General features: G+C 47.5%; 1 protein-coding gene across 1 annotated transcript in view; it reads left to right on the top strand.

Moving 5' to 3' along the window:
- The first annotated feature begins 1,075 nt into the window (after nucleotides 1–1,075).
- Nucleotides 1,076–20,819, top strand: part of CASQ1 (calsequestrin 1) — a 156,842-nt gene continuing 137,098 nt past the window's right edge. The window contains exon 1 of the mRNA XM_078670090.1: nucleotides 1,076–1,553. Within this exon, the coding sequence (XP_078526216.1) occupies nucleotides 1,311–1,553 (243 nt within the window). The 5' untranslated portion in view covers nucleotides 1,076–1,310. The remainder of the gene's footprint in view (nucleotides 1,554–20,819) is intronic.

Here is a 20,819-nt window from a genome sequence, read left to right as displayed (position 1 = left end):
TCTGAATGAGGAGGGCCGCCACTGGCTGGGAATATCAGAGTGCGTCACAGGAGCGTCTGAGGAGGAGAAGGAAGTTAACACTACCTATAGTGGATAGAGGAACGCGGGAGGGCTGAAACTCAGAAAAGAGAATGTTTGGGGTCGAGAATGGGACACGGAAGATTAATAACCTTCAGTAAGAGGGATGGAGAAAGAGCGTGCCACAGAGAGGGCTGAGAGGAAAAGACACTGGCAGTGAAGAGGAAGTGAGACAAATGATGGATGTGTAGATTATATTGGCCGAGAGTAGCTCCCAAAGAGGGTTACACAGCATCTGGGCGCTGGAGAGAGACACCGTGCCAGAGACAGGTCATCGAAATAACCTAAGTGGGCCTGGGTATCTAAGAATACTGGGCCTGGCTTCGCCCTCTCGACTTTCACAGTAACTCAAGCCCCCGGCCTCCCCGGCTCTGCCCCGCAGCTCCCCCTCCTGTCAGCCCCCAGCCCTCGCCCGGCTGCCCCTGTGGAGCGCCCTCCTCGCCCGACTCTCCTGTTACCCGGCCCTCGCCCCAGCCACTCTCCTTTTACCTCCGTCTCATCACATCTTATTTTAGCTCCTTCCCCTTGGCGCCTTCGCCTTCCTTAATATGGCGATCGGCGCTCTTTTCATGCCCTTGGGCCGGACCCAAGAAGAAGCCTGGGTCCGGTGGAGACCAGGGGAGAGCGAAGGAAGCCGGGCAAGAGAATTAAAGAAAAGGGGGGAGCAAAAAAAGGCGCGAGAGACTCAGAAAGGCAGAGACGGGGAGGTGAAACCAGTGTTAAGGGCTTGTGTGCGGACTTTCGCACCTGCTGGACTCGAATGGGCAGTGGCGCGGCACACCCCAGTTGTATGGCGCATGAGCACATGGGTATATCGGGAGACACCTGACACTTCTACATATATAGACAGGGAGCCACGGGGAGGGCTCCGGAGGTCGCTTTTCTCAGTGCCAAGTGGGCGAGGATAAGACGGCCCCCCGTACGTGGGTTCCTCCTCCCCCCATCCTCTTTTATGGGCTGGGTGTGATTTTTCCTCTTTGCTTTTCAGCCTCTGCACCTGGGACCAGTGACCACCAGCGGCCCCTGACTCTTGCACCCAACACAGCTCAGCCTCCGACCCCAGGGGAGCCAAGGTGGACAGCTGAGACAGTTCAAGGGAGAGACGACATCTCCAAAGCTGGGCCCCTCTCTCCCTCTCTCGCTTGGCCACGTTTGACCCTACTTGAGGTGGTCCCTTTTCTTGAAAGGCCCAGATTTCCAAATCCCCCGCGTGCATTGGAACGCCCAAGAGGATGAAGGGGCTTTGGCTGGTGGTCACGGCGCTATGCCTGGCTGTGGCGAGCCTGGGCGTCCGGGCGGACGACGGGCTGGATTTCCCAGAGTACGACGGCGAGGACCGGGTCATCCACCTGAGCAGCAAGAACTACAAGGCGGCCTTGAAGAAGAACGACGTGTTGGCGGTCTTCTACCATGACCCCATTGAGGATGACAAGGCTTCGAAGAGGCAGTTTGAGATGGAAGAGCTCATCTTGGAGGTAAAAGCAGGCCGCAAACGGAGCATGGAACTTGATTTGTCCAAAGGGCCTCCCAAGTCGCTTCCGAAGGAGGGAAAAGTCAGGTAGCGGAGCACCATTTGGTCTTGGGTAGGGATGGCCCCTTGATTCCACATCACTAGGACACCTTGGGTCCACCCTTGAGTAGTATTCTGGAATATCTCCAAAGGAATAGTGAGTGGCCGCACTATTGATACCAAAATATTGAAAACCAAAATCTCAAGAAGGTAGGTGCACATATGGAGGTATAGATTTACTATTCTTAACTCAACCTGTACGCACCATGAAGAAATATATATATATCATCAAGGTATGTACATGCGGAACTAGGAATAGAATATCTACCCTTACTTGCCTGTCGATAATTCGATCCTCGATAATCTGGTCACAAGATTGTGATCACTGGATAGTCCTTCTGCAATATAACAGATCCACTTTCAGTCATTGGATTCCAATTTATAAACCTTCATAATGTGATGAATTAGTCTATTATGCCGTAGAGAAGTCCCCCAAAACTACAAATCCCAGAATCTAAGTAGCCTAAAATGGAAATGTGTGTGGGGGGCAGAAGACAAGATGTCTTAGTACCTTGCAGTTCTCTACGGATGTGTGTCACACTATTGAGTGACAAAATAACACCATCGATTAGAATTTTATTGAGAATATCAACATCACGATATGGTGAAGGTAACTGTAAATGTAGTGCTTTTAACTCCACATCCAGGCACTGAAGACAAACGTGCACATTCTTCAAGTTATGAAGAGGTGGAATTAAGATGAATAAATCTGTACTGATCTAGATATGCTTACCTTCACAATATCCGTATATATTTTCAAAAAACATGCATGTGGATTAAGATTGGGAAATCTGTACTTACCTAGATATAATTACCTTCATAATGTGCCATCGGGATGATTTTTAAAATCTGATATTGTGCTACAACAGCAGTATATGCTCAGAACGGTATAGGGGCACTCATAGACTGGTCGAATGTGAACAATAAAAAGTGATGTGTGAAAATGAACTGACAGTTACACTGAGCTGATTCCATTCCATCATTTTTTTGTTCACTATACCATCAAAAGACCGGCCATATGCTAGGCAGTTGGTCAGGAAGGTGGGTACTAGTAATTCAGGTAAATTGTGTCTGACCTCATATGCACTGTAAACAAAAGTGACCCTCGTGGCGTTCCATTCACACACATGAGAGTCATAAAAAAAATACACACAAAGCAGGTATTGCCACATATCCGGGCAGCTACCCGCACGCTGTATTACTCATGGCCACTGAACGTTTGCTTTTGGAGTGGGGGATTTGCCATTTGTAAAGCAATTGCAGCAAAACAACGTCCGGTCACATCTATGAAAATAGTGTTTGACAGAGAAAGGTTGATTGTGGGTCCTGTTGGGCTGTACGTGGTTTCACAACAATCGACTTTGAAACTTATAAGTGTGTGTCTGCGCTCATGAAAGCTGGTAAGGCGGTTCAGTGGGTTCATGCATCCGCGGCGGAGATCCGTGTAATGTGAATACCCCTCGTTGGAATCTAACGGGCTCACTCCAACTTTCAACTCCCCAAGGTTGATAAAATGAGTACCATCGAGATGGGTAGAAATGCAACCTCTTATCAGTGCCTTAAGAAAGTTTAGTTTATAGTTACCACTGATTGGCAGGGGAAGTTGAGCTACAACTTCATGGCCCTAGGATACTGAAAACACTTGGGAATTTCATCGGTACATCCCTACGGAAAGTAGATTTCTGAACGCGCCCCCTCGGGAGATCGCCCTTTGAGAATACCCACACAGGAGACACTTAGAAAATACTGAACGTCTCAGAACACCGACAAGAATGTTGCTTATGCTTAGTTATGCCACTGTGAAATTTGCCACCATGGAGGCCTTGTTGGGACATTCACCAGAGAAAGAAGGGAAGGTAGCTGGCATGCAAAATGTGCATACAAATCCTTGCATAAGAGTGCATAGGTTATGTCTGTGTGCACTTTAATGTGCATTTGTACATATGTGAAGTATGTGCTGGTTGCTTGAGTACATAGGTTTGACTGATCACGTGTGTGCTTTGTATGCATGCATGCGCATGTATTTTTGCGTTTGTTTGCATTTGAGAACCTGTGTGTGGGTGCATCAGCAAGTGTGTTTGCCTGTGTCTGCATAAACAGGTGCTAAACCCCTCTGAAGAGGCGTGCCGCCATTGTGGCGTATATCCCTTTCAAACCGTCGAAATTACGGTTCGTGTGATAACAAAGGTGCACGTTTGTAACAAAGAGAAGCAGGCACTATAGGAAACAAAAGCGCTAACAGTTTTGAGATTCGAGAGGGATGCTGTGCGGATTTTAACGAGAACGCACAGAACATTCCAGAAACCCTCAGTTTCGAAGAAGTGCTTGTCCGCTGTGAGCAGACGACGTTCAAACAAGGGCGGCTCCAGTGCACCTCTGTGGTGTTTGCAGAGTAACCCGGTCCAATGTGTAACCCGTTCAGCACCTGCATCATATATGACCAGCGCCACCTGTTGAATGAGTGCTGTCAGCATGAACGCCATCTTGGCGTTAGTTCACTCATCATTAATCAGATCTATGAGCCACACCCACTGACCTTTTCTGAACTCCGTGGCCTTCCAAAACTGACACCCAGGCCACATTCCTCCAATTAGTAACCTTTACTAGTTCCAGACACAGTACATGTTTGACTCCAGCATAATTCCCACCCCAAAGCCCTTGCTTTGGCCACAATCATCCATTTATGGCATCGAACACATTCAACTTTGGTGTGATCAGTCTCAAGCCCGGCACGTGGCTCTTCCCTACCCTTGTTATTCTTACGCATATGTTAATCAACCAATGTGGTCAACAAACGACTCATCCCATTGGCCATCCCTTCTCTTAATCTATCCACATTTATCCCAGGCAGCCATTTTAGCGTGATTGGACCTCGACACGATCCTCTGAGATTACCTTTTTGGAATAAGTGTTATCGCGGCTGACAACCAAATACACACCACTGTGACTAGTGTTGTGTTCATCCCACTAACATTTTAAGTGACCTAAAAATCCAACAATACAAGGCAAGCCACAGAACTCCAGTGTGAGTAACAAACGGACCCTATGGCCACCAGCCACTGGATTTCAGCGTTCCTATCAAACAATCTAGAATTTCGCCTTCCCTGCACATAACACCCTGATACATACAGTAACAGGCAACTCATTGGACTCTGGTGTGATTAACAACCAGTCAACCTGTTCTTCTTCCTTTCGCATAGTAAACCCAGACTACTGTCGAAAACCAGTGCACTCCAGTGTGATGAACTGCCAACCTATAGGCTTGGCAACTGCTTCAATTAATAATCTCCGATAGCGGCAGCACCACACTGGAATCTGTAGTCAGTGACTACCAACCCAAACCATTGGCTACCTCTTCGATTAATACCCTCTCGGGAATGCTGACAATCCACTGGAGTGCAATGTGGTAGGCAAAAAGTCCAAACCATTGGCCACCACTTCAATTAGAAAGTCTTACCTATGCTGGCAAACCACTGGAAGCCTACGCGATTATCGTCCAACGCAAGCTACTGGCCTTCCATTCAATCTAGAATGCCATATTAATGCCAGTGACCCGAAGATTCAAGTTTGATTAATTGTAGATCACAAAAACATGGGCAAACTCAACAGATAACAACTCTGCAATAAGGCCCTCATATATAAATACAAATTAAACAGAATCCTTCAGAGTACAAAGAGTATGTACTATCAAAGGTTACAACACTCTTGTAGGGGCCACCATATAAAAATATCTATGGGCAAGGTACTTGGAGAAAGAAACTTAAAAGTCAAATATTTCTGCAACCTCTAACATATTTCTAAATAGAATATATTGGCAAATAAAGGGTTAATTGGCTACCCTTGAACAGCACAACATAGGCAAATGGATAACGGAGCATGTGGGTGTTTCCTACTGAAATATTAAGTTTAAGAGTTGCCAGATCTTCCAATAATATATTGAGGAAAGGGGGAACGGGTGTGATGCCCTCATTCTGGAACTCTAGGCTAATAGAATCTAGACATGCTTTACGAGGCCTCACGATGTAGCCTGCATTTTTAAGAAGCGGACAATTGAAAGCAGAGTAGAGAACCAGAGGGCATGAGCGAATGTTAATGTTTTGTTAAGACATGAAGGAAATGTATTGCAAAGTATTTCTCTGGCTGAGACAACATTAAAACCAAGAAAACATAATTAATCCTTCCAAGCAGGCAACACGTTTCAGCTCTATTGGAAGACTAAAGGAACTTGCACCTTCATCAGGGTCTGCACTCACAAAAGTAGTGTGCATCTTCTCTAGACAAGAGGGGACTTTTTAATGATACAGCACCTGGTATTGATATTCTTACTAAATGCTTTGACTAAATATAGAAGTGGAATGGGAGCAGAAAAAGCAACGCTGGCTCTATCTCACTTTACTCACTAATCCGGCCACATGCAGGATTGCCCATCGAGAGCTGACCGCAGCAGAGTTACATTAGACATGCTATCAGGTTGCAATCTAGGGACCCATACTTGTCTGATAGCAGACAAGCAATTTTCCTTCCCCAGGCCAAGGAAACACATCATGTGAAGCAGATGGGCTAGGCTCTGTGTGCAGTATATCATCTACCCATCTGACATCCCTTTTTCTAGAATATTGTCCATCAAGAATATGAATATATACATATATAAATAATATATATATATGTGTGTGTGTGTGTGTATGCGTGTGTGTGTATACATAAATATATTTATAATTGCCCAGCATTTAGTGAATGTTCCTTCCTCTTCCTACCTCCTTCAATTCATATACCACTACATACCCCCAAACCGTCCCATTTTTAAAACAGTGGAAACGTTCTGGGATAAATTAATCTACAAAAATACGCATTTTGTAAAGTAATATGAATGTGCTGATGTTTTTGAACGCAGAATTCATCAATAATTACATCATAACAATATTAATAATCTATGACACAAGTATCAGGGATGTTTTTAGATAGACAAAGCGAAGATTTGTGACTGCATTAGATGGGAAAAAATTTACGTAATTAATCTGATCAAACCCCTTACTCTGGGAGGCAATAGTTTCTACGTTTTCTCTTTTAGACCTAGGTCAAAATGTAATCTTACAACCACAAAGACCCATTGCATTGGTGATACAAGGAAGAGTAACCCAACACAATCACTGTGATCCTTTGTAATGGTGACATAAATGTGGCTCCAGCAACACAACCACCATGACAATTTCTATTATGTGACAGGATTGACCAATTTACGTGAAAAAGAACGGAAAATTCTGTGGCATATTCTGTGGCAGTGTTATGTTGCTATTACGTCTCATGTTTAGTAAACTGATGGTTATGCAGAAAACGCCACTCCTCCACAATTGCATAATTTAAGGATTCTGGCCATGGCAGAAATAAAATAAAAAAAATATATGGTTATTGAAAGCATGTCTAGACAGGTGTTTATACATGTTAGATTCCACCTATAAATTTGCCCTATATGGATGTCAATGAGGCATGGTCAGATACAGTGGCGGCTGGCATGTACTAAGGGTGGTAAGGCAGGGACACAGAAAAAAAAAATACACATATCTTCTCTGGCGAAGCAACACACTTCTCTTTTGGTCTTCTCTGAAGGCAGGCTCCAACTCGGGACCCAGCCAACTCTACTAACCAATCCTGGTGCTGCTCTCACCAGCATGAGAGAAGCACCAGGATTGGAAGGAGCAACCGCACTCTGCGCTCTCAAGAGCTCCGGAGGCCTGCACTTTCCCTAACCCAGCTGCCTAAGACAGCCAGGTTAGATACGTTTAAAATGCGCAAAGAGATGTGCTTTTTAAAGAGCACAGCTCTCTGCCACCACTCGGCAGTACTGGCCTCACCCGACACTCAGTTCAGGATGGGTCGGTTACTAAAAAAAATTAAATGGCAATAAATATACTTTATTACTATTTTATTTTTCAGCTCTGGCCTGGGGCTTTTGTTTGTGGGGCGATTAGACTAGATACACTTGGGGGAAACAATGCAATCGCAGTAACACTCATTAATTTATGCATGAATTCAAAAATATCCCTAGGCTTGATTTTGTTGGTTCAAGCGGGTTACACACATCCAGTGTTAGTAGCCCATATAGAAGCGAAGCAAGGTTTACCGGCCAAAAGATGAATGCCAGCATTACCCGGAAAAATGTAGGTGCCCATTCACAAGAGCATTTATGAGTATTGGAAGTAGTACTACAGAAACAATCTCATCTTAGCAACCCTATAATCCAGTGGTACCCAAACTTTTTTGACCCGTGGCTCCCTTGACCTAATTGGCAGTTGGCCGTGGCTCCCCACCATTTTTTTACCCGCACACCGGGGTGCCGCGGCGCACCCTTTGGGAACCACTGGTCTACATGAAGAATCAAGCCTAGACGTGATGAAGGATTCAGAGAGTAGCCATCACTGTCATAAAACCTTATTTGCAATCACAAAGATCTTATAAAGTACATCTCAATGCATACAACACCATCATAGAGTAGTATAAAGCACTCCCACTAAAAGTAACCAGGCTAGAGAAAGGCTCAAGGAGCTCTGTGGCGTTACAAGAAGTTTACGTGAGGTGGGCTCTGATCATGGGCATCCGCAGAAATGTTTACGGGGGGTGGGGAGGAATTTTTAACTTCATCACCATCCCCCTTGCACCCTTTCCCCGTCTGCCTTACACCCATCTCCCCCTCTGCCTTACACCCATCTCCCCCTCCACCTTGCACCCTTCTACCCCTTCCTCTTGTACCCTACTTCACCTCTGCCTTGCACCCTTCTCCCCTCTGCCTTGCACCCTTCTCCCCTCTGCCTTGCACCCTTCTCCCCTCTGCCTTGCACCCTTCTCCCCTCTGTCTTGCACCCTTCTCCCCTCTGCCTTGCACCCTTCTCCCCTCTGCCTTGGACCATTCTCCCCTCTGCCTTGCACCATTCTCCCCTCTGCCTTGCACCCTTCTCCCCTCTGCCTTGCACCCTTCTCCCCTCTGCCTTGCACCCTTCTCCCCTCTGCCTTGCACCATTCTCCCATCTGCCTTGCACCCTTCTCCCCTCTGCCTTGCACCCTTCTCCCCTCTGCCTTGCACCCTTCTCCCCTTTGCCTTGCACCCTTCTCCTCTCTGCCTTGCACCATTTTCCCCTCTGCCTTGCACCATTTTCCCCTCTGCCTTGCACCCTTCTCCTCTCTGCCTTGCACCCTTCTCCCCTCTGCCTTGCACCCTTCTCCCCTCTGCCTTGCACCCTTCTCCCCTCTGCCTTGCACCCTTCTCCCCTCTGCCTTGCACCCTTCTCCCCTCTGCCTTGCACCCTTCTCCCCTCTGCCTTGCACCCTTCTCCCTTCTGCCTTGCATCCTTCTCCCCTCTGCCTTGGACCATTCTCCCCTCTGCCTTGCACCATTCTCCCCTCTGCCTTGCACCTTTCTCCCCTCTGCCTTGCACCCTTCTCCCCTCTGCCTTGCAACATTCTCCCCTCTGCCTTGCACCCTTCTCCCCTCTGCCTTGCACCCTTCTCCCCTCTGCCTTGCACCCTTCTCCCCTCTGCCTTGCACCCTTCTCCCTTCTGCCTTGCACCCTTCTCCTCTCTGCCTTGCACCATTTTCCCCTCTGCCTTGCACCATTCTCCCCTCTGCCTTGCACCTTTCTCCCCTCTGCCTTGCACCCTTCTCCCCTCTGCCTTGCACCATTCTCCCCTCTGCCTTGCACCCTTCTCCCCTCTGCCTTGCACCCTTCTCCCCTCTGCCTTGCACCCTTCTCCCATCTGCCTTGCACCCTTCTCCCCTCTGCCTTGCACCCTTCTCCCCTCTGCCTTGCACCCTTCTCCCCTCTCCCATCTGCCTTGCACCCTTCTCCCCTCTGCCTTGCACCCTTCTCCTCTCTGCCTTGCACCCTTCTCCCCTCTGCCTTGCACCCTTCTCCCATCTGCCTTGCACCCTTCTCCCCTCTGCCTTGCACCCTTCTCCCCTCTGCCTTGCACCCTTCTCCCCTCTCCCATCTGCCTTGCACCCTTCTCCCCTCTGCCTTGCACCCTTCTCCCCTCTGCCTTGCACCCTTCTCCCCTCTGCCTTGCACCCTTCTCCTCTCTGCCTTGCACCCTTCTCCTCTCTGCCTTGCACCAGGCCCCTGAACCTGCACCCACCCAACGCTCTCCACCAGGCCCCTGGCCCTGCACCCACCCAATGCTCTCCACCAGGCTCCTGACCCCGCACCCACCAGCCCAACGCTCTCCACCAGGCCTCTGACCCCGCACCCACCCACCCAACGCTCTCCACCAGGCCTCTGACCCTGTACCCACCCAGCGCTCTCCACCAGGCCAATGACCCTGCACCCACCCACCCAACACTTTCCACCAGGCTCTTTTGTACCACTGAAACTTATCTATCAAAAGGGCCCCTGTAGGAACTTCAGCGAAAACTCAAAACGTCACTGTTCATGCATTGCTCACACGTCTGTGTCCCGCTCACATGCACACAACCTTCAGCCACTCACAGTTACACCAGGGACCTCACAGTGCCCCAACTTTCCTCTCTCCCCAAGCACAGCATGCAGGGTGCAAGGGGCAGCTGTATAATACAGCTACATGACCAGCAGATGGCAATGGAGGCCCGGGGTGCAGCAGGCAGCTCGGGAAGGGGCAGGGAGCATTAGGACGCCCTCTCTCAGCGTGGCGACTGGGCTTGGCCACACAGGGGACAGGCCCTGAGCTGGGGACAGTCTGGGACAGACTGCCACTTGTTCATGCAGGAAACCGGGCGACCCAGAAGAGACAGGGCAGAGCCGACAGCTCATAGAGTGAAGACTGTCCGTGCCAGGGGGCAGGGCGCTGCACCTCAACCATAGATAGAGTGCAAGTGGGTACATGGCAGTGGGATATTCTGCCTACTGTGAACACGGCGCATTCAGACAGGACAGGCTCTCCTTGCAGAAAAATAGGGCAACAGCAGCCTCAGAGACTCACAGAGTGACAAGACAGTAAGACATGCACTGGACTCATTCACAGAGAATCCGGACAGTCAGCTTAACCGGGCTCACAGAAACAGGACAGGCAGCTCCACTGAGCACAGAAACAGGACAGGCAGCTTTACTGGACTCACAGAAAGAACTGCACTGGGGGCAGAGAAACAGGACAGGCAGCGCAATCGGGCTCACAGAAAAGGACAGGCTGCTCCACCAGGGTACAGAAAAGAACAGGCTGCTCCACAGGGTCCCAGAAGCAGGACAGTCAGCTACATAGGGCTCAGAAAAACAGGACAGGCTGCTGCACCGGGCTCAGAGAAACAGTCCAGATAGGAGCGAGAAGAAAACACCGGGAGATGCGTGCCCTGGGGCAATGTCTGCCACGTGTGAGAATTAAAGGCTTTCTCCATCAATCACTAATTGAGATGCAGAGTGACCTGGCAGCACAAAGGAGGGGGAGGAATTGCGGCTGAATTTTCCACGACCCACATCCTGCGCCGCGGCGCCCCTGGCTTCTAATCACGGCGCACCAGGGCCCGCGGCGCACACTTTGGGAACCACAGCTATAATCAATAATAGCATCCAGCCCTGAACTTTACTGTTCCCGGGTTGCAATCCCAACCTTGCCATGCAGCACACCCTTGGTGATCCTAGGTAAATCAATGACACTTTTGTTTTGCCATGCGAACAATACTTCAAATATTAAAAAAATTGAGAATCACATGACTTCCAACCAACAAAATGTTCAGGGTGTTATGAGAAATCGCACACTCCATGAGCCTAAGCCTTCTTTGACCCAACCAATTAAAAGCTGACAATTTGAGAGGCTCTTCCTCCCCTTGGTTTGAGGATTAGTGGGCAAAAACTATGGGACCTCTTCCATTTCCTCTTCACGACTGTAGAAATCGCCAGATTAATTTTGACCAGGAACTTTCCTTCAACCAAGACATCTAAACTCTCCTCTTCCTGTTTTTCTCAGCATACATCATGAATTAAATATCTTTCCTTTGTTGCTTTCAGTGAAGCATACATTTCCTTTTGCTAGATTGTGCCTGCGCCATCTATTTAGGGCTTCCCAAATATCTACTCCAGAGGCTACAGCTTATCCTGAACTCTTTGGACAGGCTGTTTTGAGATCCTAGAAAGGAAGAAATCTCCGGGCGTCTATCAGAGCTTCATTGGCGGAAACATAATCTTTGAAAGCCTATGCATCTGCCCTGCACAATGCAGGCACACACCTTATCCACTAACATTTTGCTTGGGGAACTCCAAGTAGGGATCTAAGATTTGTGCAGGCTTATTAGGGATGGATTGCTTGCATCCGACATTTGAGAACAGTTGGAAGACCATTCTCTTAAGCAGCCGCTAATGCTTGGAACGCGCATCCTCTGGAAGCGCATACCCAGTCTATCTGAACAGCCACGAAGCTTGGATTTTCACCAATGATATTTGAGCTCCTCAAGTTCATGGCTTGGATGCCTCTTGGTTCCCCATGTTACAACTCCTATAATTCAATGCATTTTTCTTATGCTCTCAACCAGAATGAGAGGTGAATCACTAAAGTAAATTTCCCAAAGTCTCTTTATTAATTTCTTCTTCAAAAATTGAAACTCCACAATTGGCCAATGCGTGTTATCGGATTTTAAGATGGCTTCTTAAGTGCGCTACATTCATGTTCAACAACAAGATTCTAAAGCATTCCTCGCGGTATGCTTTCAGCCTAGTTTTGTTAGTTGTAAATATTGGTTCCAAATGGTTCGCTTACAATAATCCGGCATAGTGCCGCACTCTGAAATCAACTTCTGAGCCCATACAAGCTTAACACATAAAAGACAGGTGATGAATGTTCAGCCAGTGAATGTGTTTTCTGTCTGAAAAAGCCACTGAATGTTTGGGCCAAAGAGGGGTGCCTCACAGACCACAGACTAGCTTGTTGGTGTGTGGAAAAGGCTGCTTTATTGAAAACAGGTGCACCTTACATCAATATTCGTTGGCCTGTGCCGTACAAAACGAAACCTCACTAAATATTATCCTCCTACCTTACCCCCTCCCCCACCCCTAAAATTGTTACCCCCTGCAAAACATTTATAAACCCTCAAAACTTGCAACTTCTTAACCTTTCTTCACCTAGCTATCTATGTACACTTCCTATGCTCTTTCCCCTTCCTACGTGCTCCCGGAGTAACCTTTCCAACCAATTAACTGTAACTGTAAACTGCTGTATCAACTATTACCCAGGAAAAAACACCCCCATACGAACATCGTTAGCCACACCAGCATCTGCTTCAAGCGACAACCAAAGTCAATGCTTCCCTTTCCTCGATGCACCTGTCAGGGGCGTAACACAAGCCCACGCATTCCCCGCAGTGCGGGGGGCCCTCAAGCTCAAGGGGGCCCCCTCAGCACTGCACTTCGGCCTGAGAGCTCCTAATAGAGTCCGGAGGGGGCCCATCCACGTACCTGGCAGGGAGGCCCCCTCAATTATCTTTACGCCACTGGCACCTGTTCCCAACAAAACTAACCAAATGTGGTCATAAAACTAAAAGCTGTCCTAAACCCCGCCCCCCCCCCCCAGACTTCCAGAAAAAAAACCTTTTACCTTGGGGAGGGAGGTAGGGTGGGACAAAAAGCTCCTACATTGACTCCCTCCCAACTGGCTGTTGTGTCACTGCCACCGAAATGGTGGCCGTGACCTAAGATGGCCGGCTAAATATTGCACCAGCCCAAAGCCAGCCCAACCCTAGCCCAAGGAGCCCAGGGCAGCGCAACAAGCCCAACTGGGCTCTGCCTGCCTCCCTCAGTCCAAAATCCCCCGGATGGGGCAGGACTCCCGGTGGTCGGTGAATGCAGTATGTTGCGTCACTCAGCCAATGAATGCAGTATGTTGCGTCACCCAGCCAATTAATGCTGTATGTTGCGTCACTCAGTCAATGAATTTACAATAATCTCTGGTTCTCGCTAGGAAAGAAACAACAGAAAATAAGCAATGGCAGTTTAATTTCTGTCCCTACATCCCCCTAAACACCCCTGAGGTCATGGGTAGCATGACTTGTGCGAGGGGTTACCATAGGTCATGCGAGGGGTAGCAACTGCAGCACCCCGCTACCCCTACTTGATATCCATGTATATACACTGCTACCGCCAGTGAGTCAGTGAGTGGATGCTACTGGAATTCTCAGTACTATCAAAAGTGGTGTATTCGAAAAGCAATTTAAGAGAACTGTGAGTCGGTACAGCCTGGATTGGGGAGTGGCTGGAGGTAGAGGAAGAGGATTGGCCACGCCCACTATTGGTGCTCAACTCAGTAATCTTGGCTGTTTTGCTCCTGTAGAAGGCCAGAGGTTCTGTTTCAGGGCACATCCCACCTCAAGAAAAAACAACTGAGACAACACCTGTCATACTAATATTATTTCTGGAAATAATAATAATAATCATCATCAACATAGATTATTAGCAAATTATAAAGGAACTATTATTATTAGAACACTGGAATGTTGAGAGCTCCATTGAAGACAATGGAGTGGTTCTGAGCATGTAATGGCTGGAAGAAGCCCGGAGCTGCAACTTTCCAGTGTTTGTCTTCATGTTTCTCCCTTTTCAATTTAGAACATTATACCCTTAGTGTGTGGAATGCTCTAATAGCGTTTTAGCCATTCTGCCTCGGGCTATGTTGGTTGTTAACCCGTTAACCGCGGCGTAAAATCCGCCGTGGTGAGGGCGTTCCCGTGCACAGGCGGGGCCGCGTCGGCCAATGGACGTGAGCAGCACTACGAAGGTAGTGCTTGCGACGGCCGTGGCCGATGCACGCAGCGAACGGGTTAAAAGCCCTTTCCCTTGTTATAGGTCTGCGCCTGCGGCTCGGACATATAACTCTGGTTCAGGGCCTTTAACAACCTGTATAACCGTCGGTAGCATGCTATAAGGCTATATTATTGTGATAATCATAATCATCATCATCATGTTTGGTACTCTAATATTATTATTATTGTCGTTATTATTATTGTTATTATCAATGTTGTTATTATTATTCGTAATAATACTCACAATATTCATAATAGTAATAAAAATAATACTGATAATAATATCATCATCATATGTATACAATCTAAAACAACATAATAAGCTTTCACTCCGCTAGGATAAAAATCTCGAAATGTTGTTGCTGTCGTTCAGGGTGTCAAGCCTATGATGATAATTTACAGATAAGAACTAAAGTCCTGATTTAGAGCTTGGCTGACAGGTTACTTCATCACAAATGTCTTATTACAAGTGCACTATATCCTATGGCGCTAGTCATAGGCGGACAGGGTATCCATCTCATTTGTGATGAAGTAACTATGAAAAACTCTAAATCGGGCCCTTAGGCTGTCGATCAAAGGTTCCTCTGAAGCTTGATGGGAAATCTTTGGAGCGTAAATTCCATGTTATCCGATGTCCTAGGGGAAAAATCTTTAAAAATGCAATGTCTGTAATGGACCCACTCTGTGGAGATCATAGAAGCACATGGTGGGGTCCAAAGACCGAAAGAGTGCGGACGTTTGCTGATCATGGAGAGACATGTTAGGAGTTGAGGGCTGCCGCTTAGAGTGGGTTGCCAGCGCCCGGGGCAAGGCAAGTATCCTTCCACTTTTCTTTTAAAAGGTTGTGCCCCTAAGAATGCCCTTAAGAATGCCCCAAAGAATTTTGCACCAGGGGCAACCGCCCCTGTGGCCCCGCCCACGCTACACCACTGGCTGCGGGTCCAAGGATCATCACCGTACAAATGTGTGCACCCACAGAGAGACTTGTTAGGAGCTTACATCATGCAGATGTTTACTCCACATAAGAGAGATGCTGTGAGTGAGCTGGTGGTCCAAGATCAGACAGTGTGGATGTTTGGTGCACATTGAGAGGCATGTTAGCAGCTGAGGTCCCAGGACCCACAGCGTGTGGATGTTTGTGTCCCTAGTGAGAGATGTTAGGAGGTTGGGGTTTAAGGACTGACATTGCGCAGGTGCTCGCTGCACACGGAGAGACATGTAAGGAGGAGCTGAAGGTCCAAGGACTGACATCATGCACATATTTGCTGCACATGGAAAGACACACTTGGAGCTGAGGGTCCAAAGACCTAAAGCATGCAGATATTGCTGCACATGGAGAATCATGTAAGGATCTGTGGCCCATATCTGACAGAGTGTGGATGTTTGCTGCACACGGAAAGACATGTAAGGATCTTGGGCCCAGGGCCAACAGAGTGCGGATGTTTGCTGCACATGGAGAGATATGTATGGATCTGGGGCCTCAATGTTTGCTGCACATGGAGAGACATGTTGGGAGTGTGGGGCCCCAGGGGCGGCCTTAGGCATGTGCAAGCTGTGCACCTGCACAGGGCCTCCAAACCCCAGGGGCCACCACCCAATATATATCCTTAATATAATAATCCTCTGAGGATGGATACATATTTGCGTGGCGGCCCCTGGCAGGGATTTGGGGCCTCCTGCTCTGTTCCACTTCCAAACACCCTGACCCCCCCACCCCCACCCCCCTCTTCACTGGCCACCGCGCTCCACCCCGCTCGGACCCCCTCTTCCGGGGCCCCCTACCTACGCTCCCTGCCCAGGGCCGCCATGAGCCTAGAGCCGCCCCTGGGGGCCCATAGCATTCAGAGTGCAAGTGTGTGCTGTACATAGAGAGACATGTAAGGTTCTGTCTGGGGCTCAGGGCCAACAGAGTGCAAGTGTGTGCTGCACACGGAGAGACATGTAAGGTTCTGGGGCCCATGCCGACAGTGCGCGTGTGTTTGCTGCACAAGCGCAGTCTCCGTCACTTGCGTAAATCCGACCGCTTCTTTCCGTAAGGTAACTCTCTGCCTCTGGATTTAAATAGCGCGATATCAAAATAAATGAAAGTAATATCGGAGGCCCGGCGCACCCCAGTGCCCTTCGTTTCCGTGTATGTCCCTGCGAACTGCCGAGGAGGGGGCTATATTCGTCCATCCTGCGCCGCAGACCCCGGCTGGGGTGGGAGGACGGGCGTGGAGAGGGACGGGCAGGGGTTCGAGGGCGCTTGACAGGTTACAGGAGTGGGTCCGCGACTTCGGTTACAGGGTAAAGTGCAAACTCAGGGAAAAACGCACACCAGAGGGTCCAGATGGTCCGGGCAGGAAAGAGGACCCGCTCCGGGGGGCTTAGCTCAGGCCACGAATAGAACGGCCCTCGAAGGCTATTTTGGGCGGGAGGTGACCGAGGGCCTTAAATGTTACTCCGCCCCCCTCGGCTGGGGTGGTCCCCTGTAGATCCGAGCACGTTCGGAACATACAGGTGAACTACCACAGTTTTGTATCCTAAACACACATCATCTAGGGCCATATGTATGAACACATGTTCCCATACACACAGAATGGGTAAAACCCTTTGATACCTCTCACCCCTAGATACTGTAATCAGGTCCACTGGAATTAACATTGCAATGGGGGTCGAATTATGCGGCAGGGTTACCTACATTTTGCAACAACAAAATACAATTTATGTGACAGAATGCAACAACTCAGTGGCAGTGTCATTTCACTGGCCTATCATTTTAATGCACCTCAATCCTGACTAGGAAAATGTTTCACCTAAAAAATACGAGTTTATCAGGTGGACGCAGCAACTAATAGACGACCCTGCTCTGCCACGGCTCTGAGCCACGTGTTGCCTTTATAAAAAAAACGGTTGATCTGTTGGCGCTTGGAATTTAATTTTTTGTCGAACTCTGTAAATTATGCGGCAGATGGTGAATTATGTAGCAAGTGCAGTGAGTTCATAATTATGTACAAAGTTCCCCAGCCAATGGAGTATTTCCAATTACTGGAGTATAGTGTATCTTTCGTACTACAGAAGTGACATATTAAAGCTGCCTGAATTTAAAGGCCATATCTCCATGCCGTACACTTTCAGGGGGTTTACGCTGTTATGTTACCCTTAGAACACCTCATGCCATTTTCTGCATTGGGCAGCAATTTCGTAGGCAAAATAGTGATCCCACAACATGCACAACAAACTGAGTAGTAATTTACTCCACTTTTCCACTGTGTGCGTTTGGGGCTTTTTTAGGAGTATGAAGCGCTATACATATGACGTAATGTAAACAATCGATACAAAAGGCAAAGTAGTGTAATTCAGCAATGTAATTGTAAAATGGCGTAGCTCAATCTGGACTGTACTATTTTGAGTGCAAAGGAGGGGTGTAGGAGAAAACTTCTTGTAACACTTCCCTAAAAGCAAGGGAGAGAGTATATGCGAACGTGTGAGGGCGTAACATAACATGTGGTTTTGTAAAGCACAAGTTTACCGCCAAAGGGGTATCTTGGTGCTGAATAAGAGATGTTTATTGTTACCCAACTCAATGGTACTCATTTTATCGACCTCAGAAAGGATGAAAGGCTGAGTGGACCTGCTGTGATTTGAACCTGTGACCATGAGGTCGAACACAGGCCCCTGCAGTGACTGCATTAATCCACTGAGCCACCAGACCCAGCATGTAACAAAAGCAAGCTTATCAGGGGAGGGTGGGGCTAAGACAAAAAAAAAACAACAACACACTGGCACAAGGGGAATAAAACAACCCCAACACCGCCACTCCCCCTAAAATAGGTAACGCAACAAAACGGCATCAATGTTTCGCAACATCAATTTTATAACACCTGTGCGGAATCATTGCAATATGGTTTGGGATGCTAAGTTATGATTTTTGTATACGTTGTTGTGTTGTGTTATACGTCAGGTTGTTAGATGCCCTGCCGCATTATAGCTTGGCAGTTCGGGCTGGACTGTTCCCATGAGGCACAGGGTCAGACTGATTTGCATATGGCTATGTCTGAACTGGGGTGGCGGAGTGGGCTAAAGAACGGTGATGGATTAAACCCAGATCTTTTGACTGGGAGCGAGTGTTTGATTGGTTTGGATGCTCCGTCCATCACCTCCCTCTTTTGTACCGCTTTGTTCGCCATAAGTTGGCAGGGTATGCTCAGACGTGAGTCCCTTGCTCACTTTGCCACTGGATTCAAGCAAGCCTGGCTGAAGACGGCTGAAATGCCAGAAACCGGTCCTAGGAAACTTGTTTCCGGTCCAGGGAAGGCATGGCTTGGCAGTTGGGGCTGGACTTTTCCCATGAGGCACAGGGTCAGACTGATTTCATATGGCCATGTCTGAACTGGGGTGGCGCAGTGGGCTAAAGAACGGTGATGGATTAAACCCAGATCTTTTGACTGGGTGTGAGTGTTTGATTGATTCAGATGCTCCGTCCATCACCACCCCCTTTTGTACCGCATAATAGAATCTGTGCATCATTCCTGTACATGCTGGTACTAAAGTCAATATGTGGATGTGCTATACCCCTCTATTTTACAACACCCGACAATATTGCATTCACTACATCAAACTAACCACTATTTCGCAAGGTAAGTCTAGGCAATAAGATGTGAATGTAAGAGTAATAATTATTTACTTGCATTGACGATGCAGGGGTAGGCTTTGTAGAGGGTGCAGTATTATTGTTAGTCAATAGTATCAGCGTCTATATTAAGTCGTACAACCACGGATGTTGTTGGTGAGTATCCTCCCTGGTTCTATCGACTTGGTGGGTGGTTCAGGGAACACGTGTGCCTTGATGTGGTTGTTGAAGGCTAGGGATGGGTTGCTGTCAGCACTCAATTTGCTCTTGGTGACTTCGGGGCCGATGACACATGGTATGTCACATCTTGGTACTTTCCTGGAGTGATGGCAAGTTGAAGCTGAGGATATTATTGGAAGTTGAATGGAAGTTGAATGGATCTTTAGAACATTTATTTGAAGTTTCACAATCTTCAATAGCTACTTCAGTGTGTCTGCAGAGTAATCGTCCTAAGCCATGGAAAATAGTGAGAGGCCCTCACTGATATCAACTGTGTAAAGCTGCAAAAGGGATTACAACACATCAGGAGATATTTATCCACCATTTTAAGTGGGAACTAGTGGGAAAGCCTTGATCTCTGCGCAAAATGTTCTTCATAGGAACAAAAGTGTAAGATTTTTTGTGGTGAATGAATATACTGAGAACAAGTATAGCCCATTTCGAGGATTTAGAAACTAAGGAAACCTGACAATTATTGATACAGGACAAAGCATAGGATCAAAAGATGGGTGAATGCAGTTGAGCAACATGTTTCAGCCTTTTATCAATTTTAATAGTGCTGCTTCTGCTTTTAGCAGCGATGGCCCAATATTGTCATATTTGTCTATCACAGTTAGAGACTATCAGCCAATTCCAAAAATTGTTTGTGGATAGCTAAGATTTGTCCAATTTCAGAATGAATTTTAGCTATAATCAAACTGGCACATAAAATACAAACCCTTAAGGAGATGTGGGGATATCTCCACAAGGGGATCTCTCCGTAAGGAGATACACCTACGAGCCCTTGCTGATTTAGGGCCTGGACAGCTGGGCACGAGTAAGTAACACAAGAAGGTTCCAAAGTGCCCACAGCCTTCCTAGACTTTCAAAAAGTCTGAATTGCCAGCATTTTTTTTTAATTTCCCATCCTGACCAAGCCATTTTGGTTTGATAATGGTAAACCTTCAAAAGATTTTATTGGAGCGCTTGCAGTACAGTTGCCGATACAGCATATTTACCCCTAGCTAACCAAGGATCAGAAAAAGTAATTTGTTTTCCTGGTTACAGACAGTGTCACACAACAGAGCTTGAATTAATGTCTCCCTCATTTATTTGTCTTTAACTGCGACATTCAGCCTATAGAGACACAGAAAGTGTCTTCGCTGAAATTGACCTATTTACAGTACTACAGTTACTGAGTGGTATCAGCACCCACTTTATCGGCCAGTTGATGAATGTAACCCACAGTGGGGCCTGGTATAACAGAGTCACTTACCACATGTTTTTCTTGAATTCTCTGACCGTTTTTCTACTCATTAAGTCCATCAGCAAGAGGAAATTGTGGCCATATGAATGGGTGGTAATACCACGCGCTTTATTACCAGGTGCAATAATACCACCCAATAATTTCACACCAATAACACTTATAATCATGCCGAGAGTGGTATTAACACTGAAAACCATACAGCAATACCATGCCACACAAAACAGTGAATGTTACCAAAAATAAAAGATTTCTATTGTTCCCATAAAAATTACTTGGAGTTAGTGGTAATTGTAGTTTATTTATACCGGAACAATAACAGAAGAGGGACCCTGAAAACCTAAACAAAGTAAAG

This window comes from Lissotriton helveticus, chromosome 12 (assembly GCF_964261635.1).
Source record: "Lissotriton helveticus chromosome 12, aLisHel1.1, whole genome shotgun sequence".
Classification (NCBI taxonomy): Eukaryota; Metazoa; Chordata; class Amphibia; order Caudata; family Salamandridae; genus Lissotriton; species Lissotriton helveticus.
This window is presented reverse-complemented; position numbering and strand designations above follow the sequence as displayed.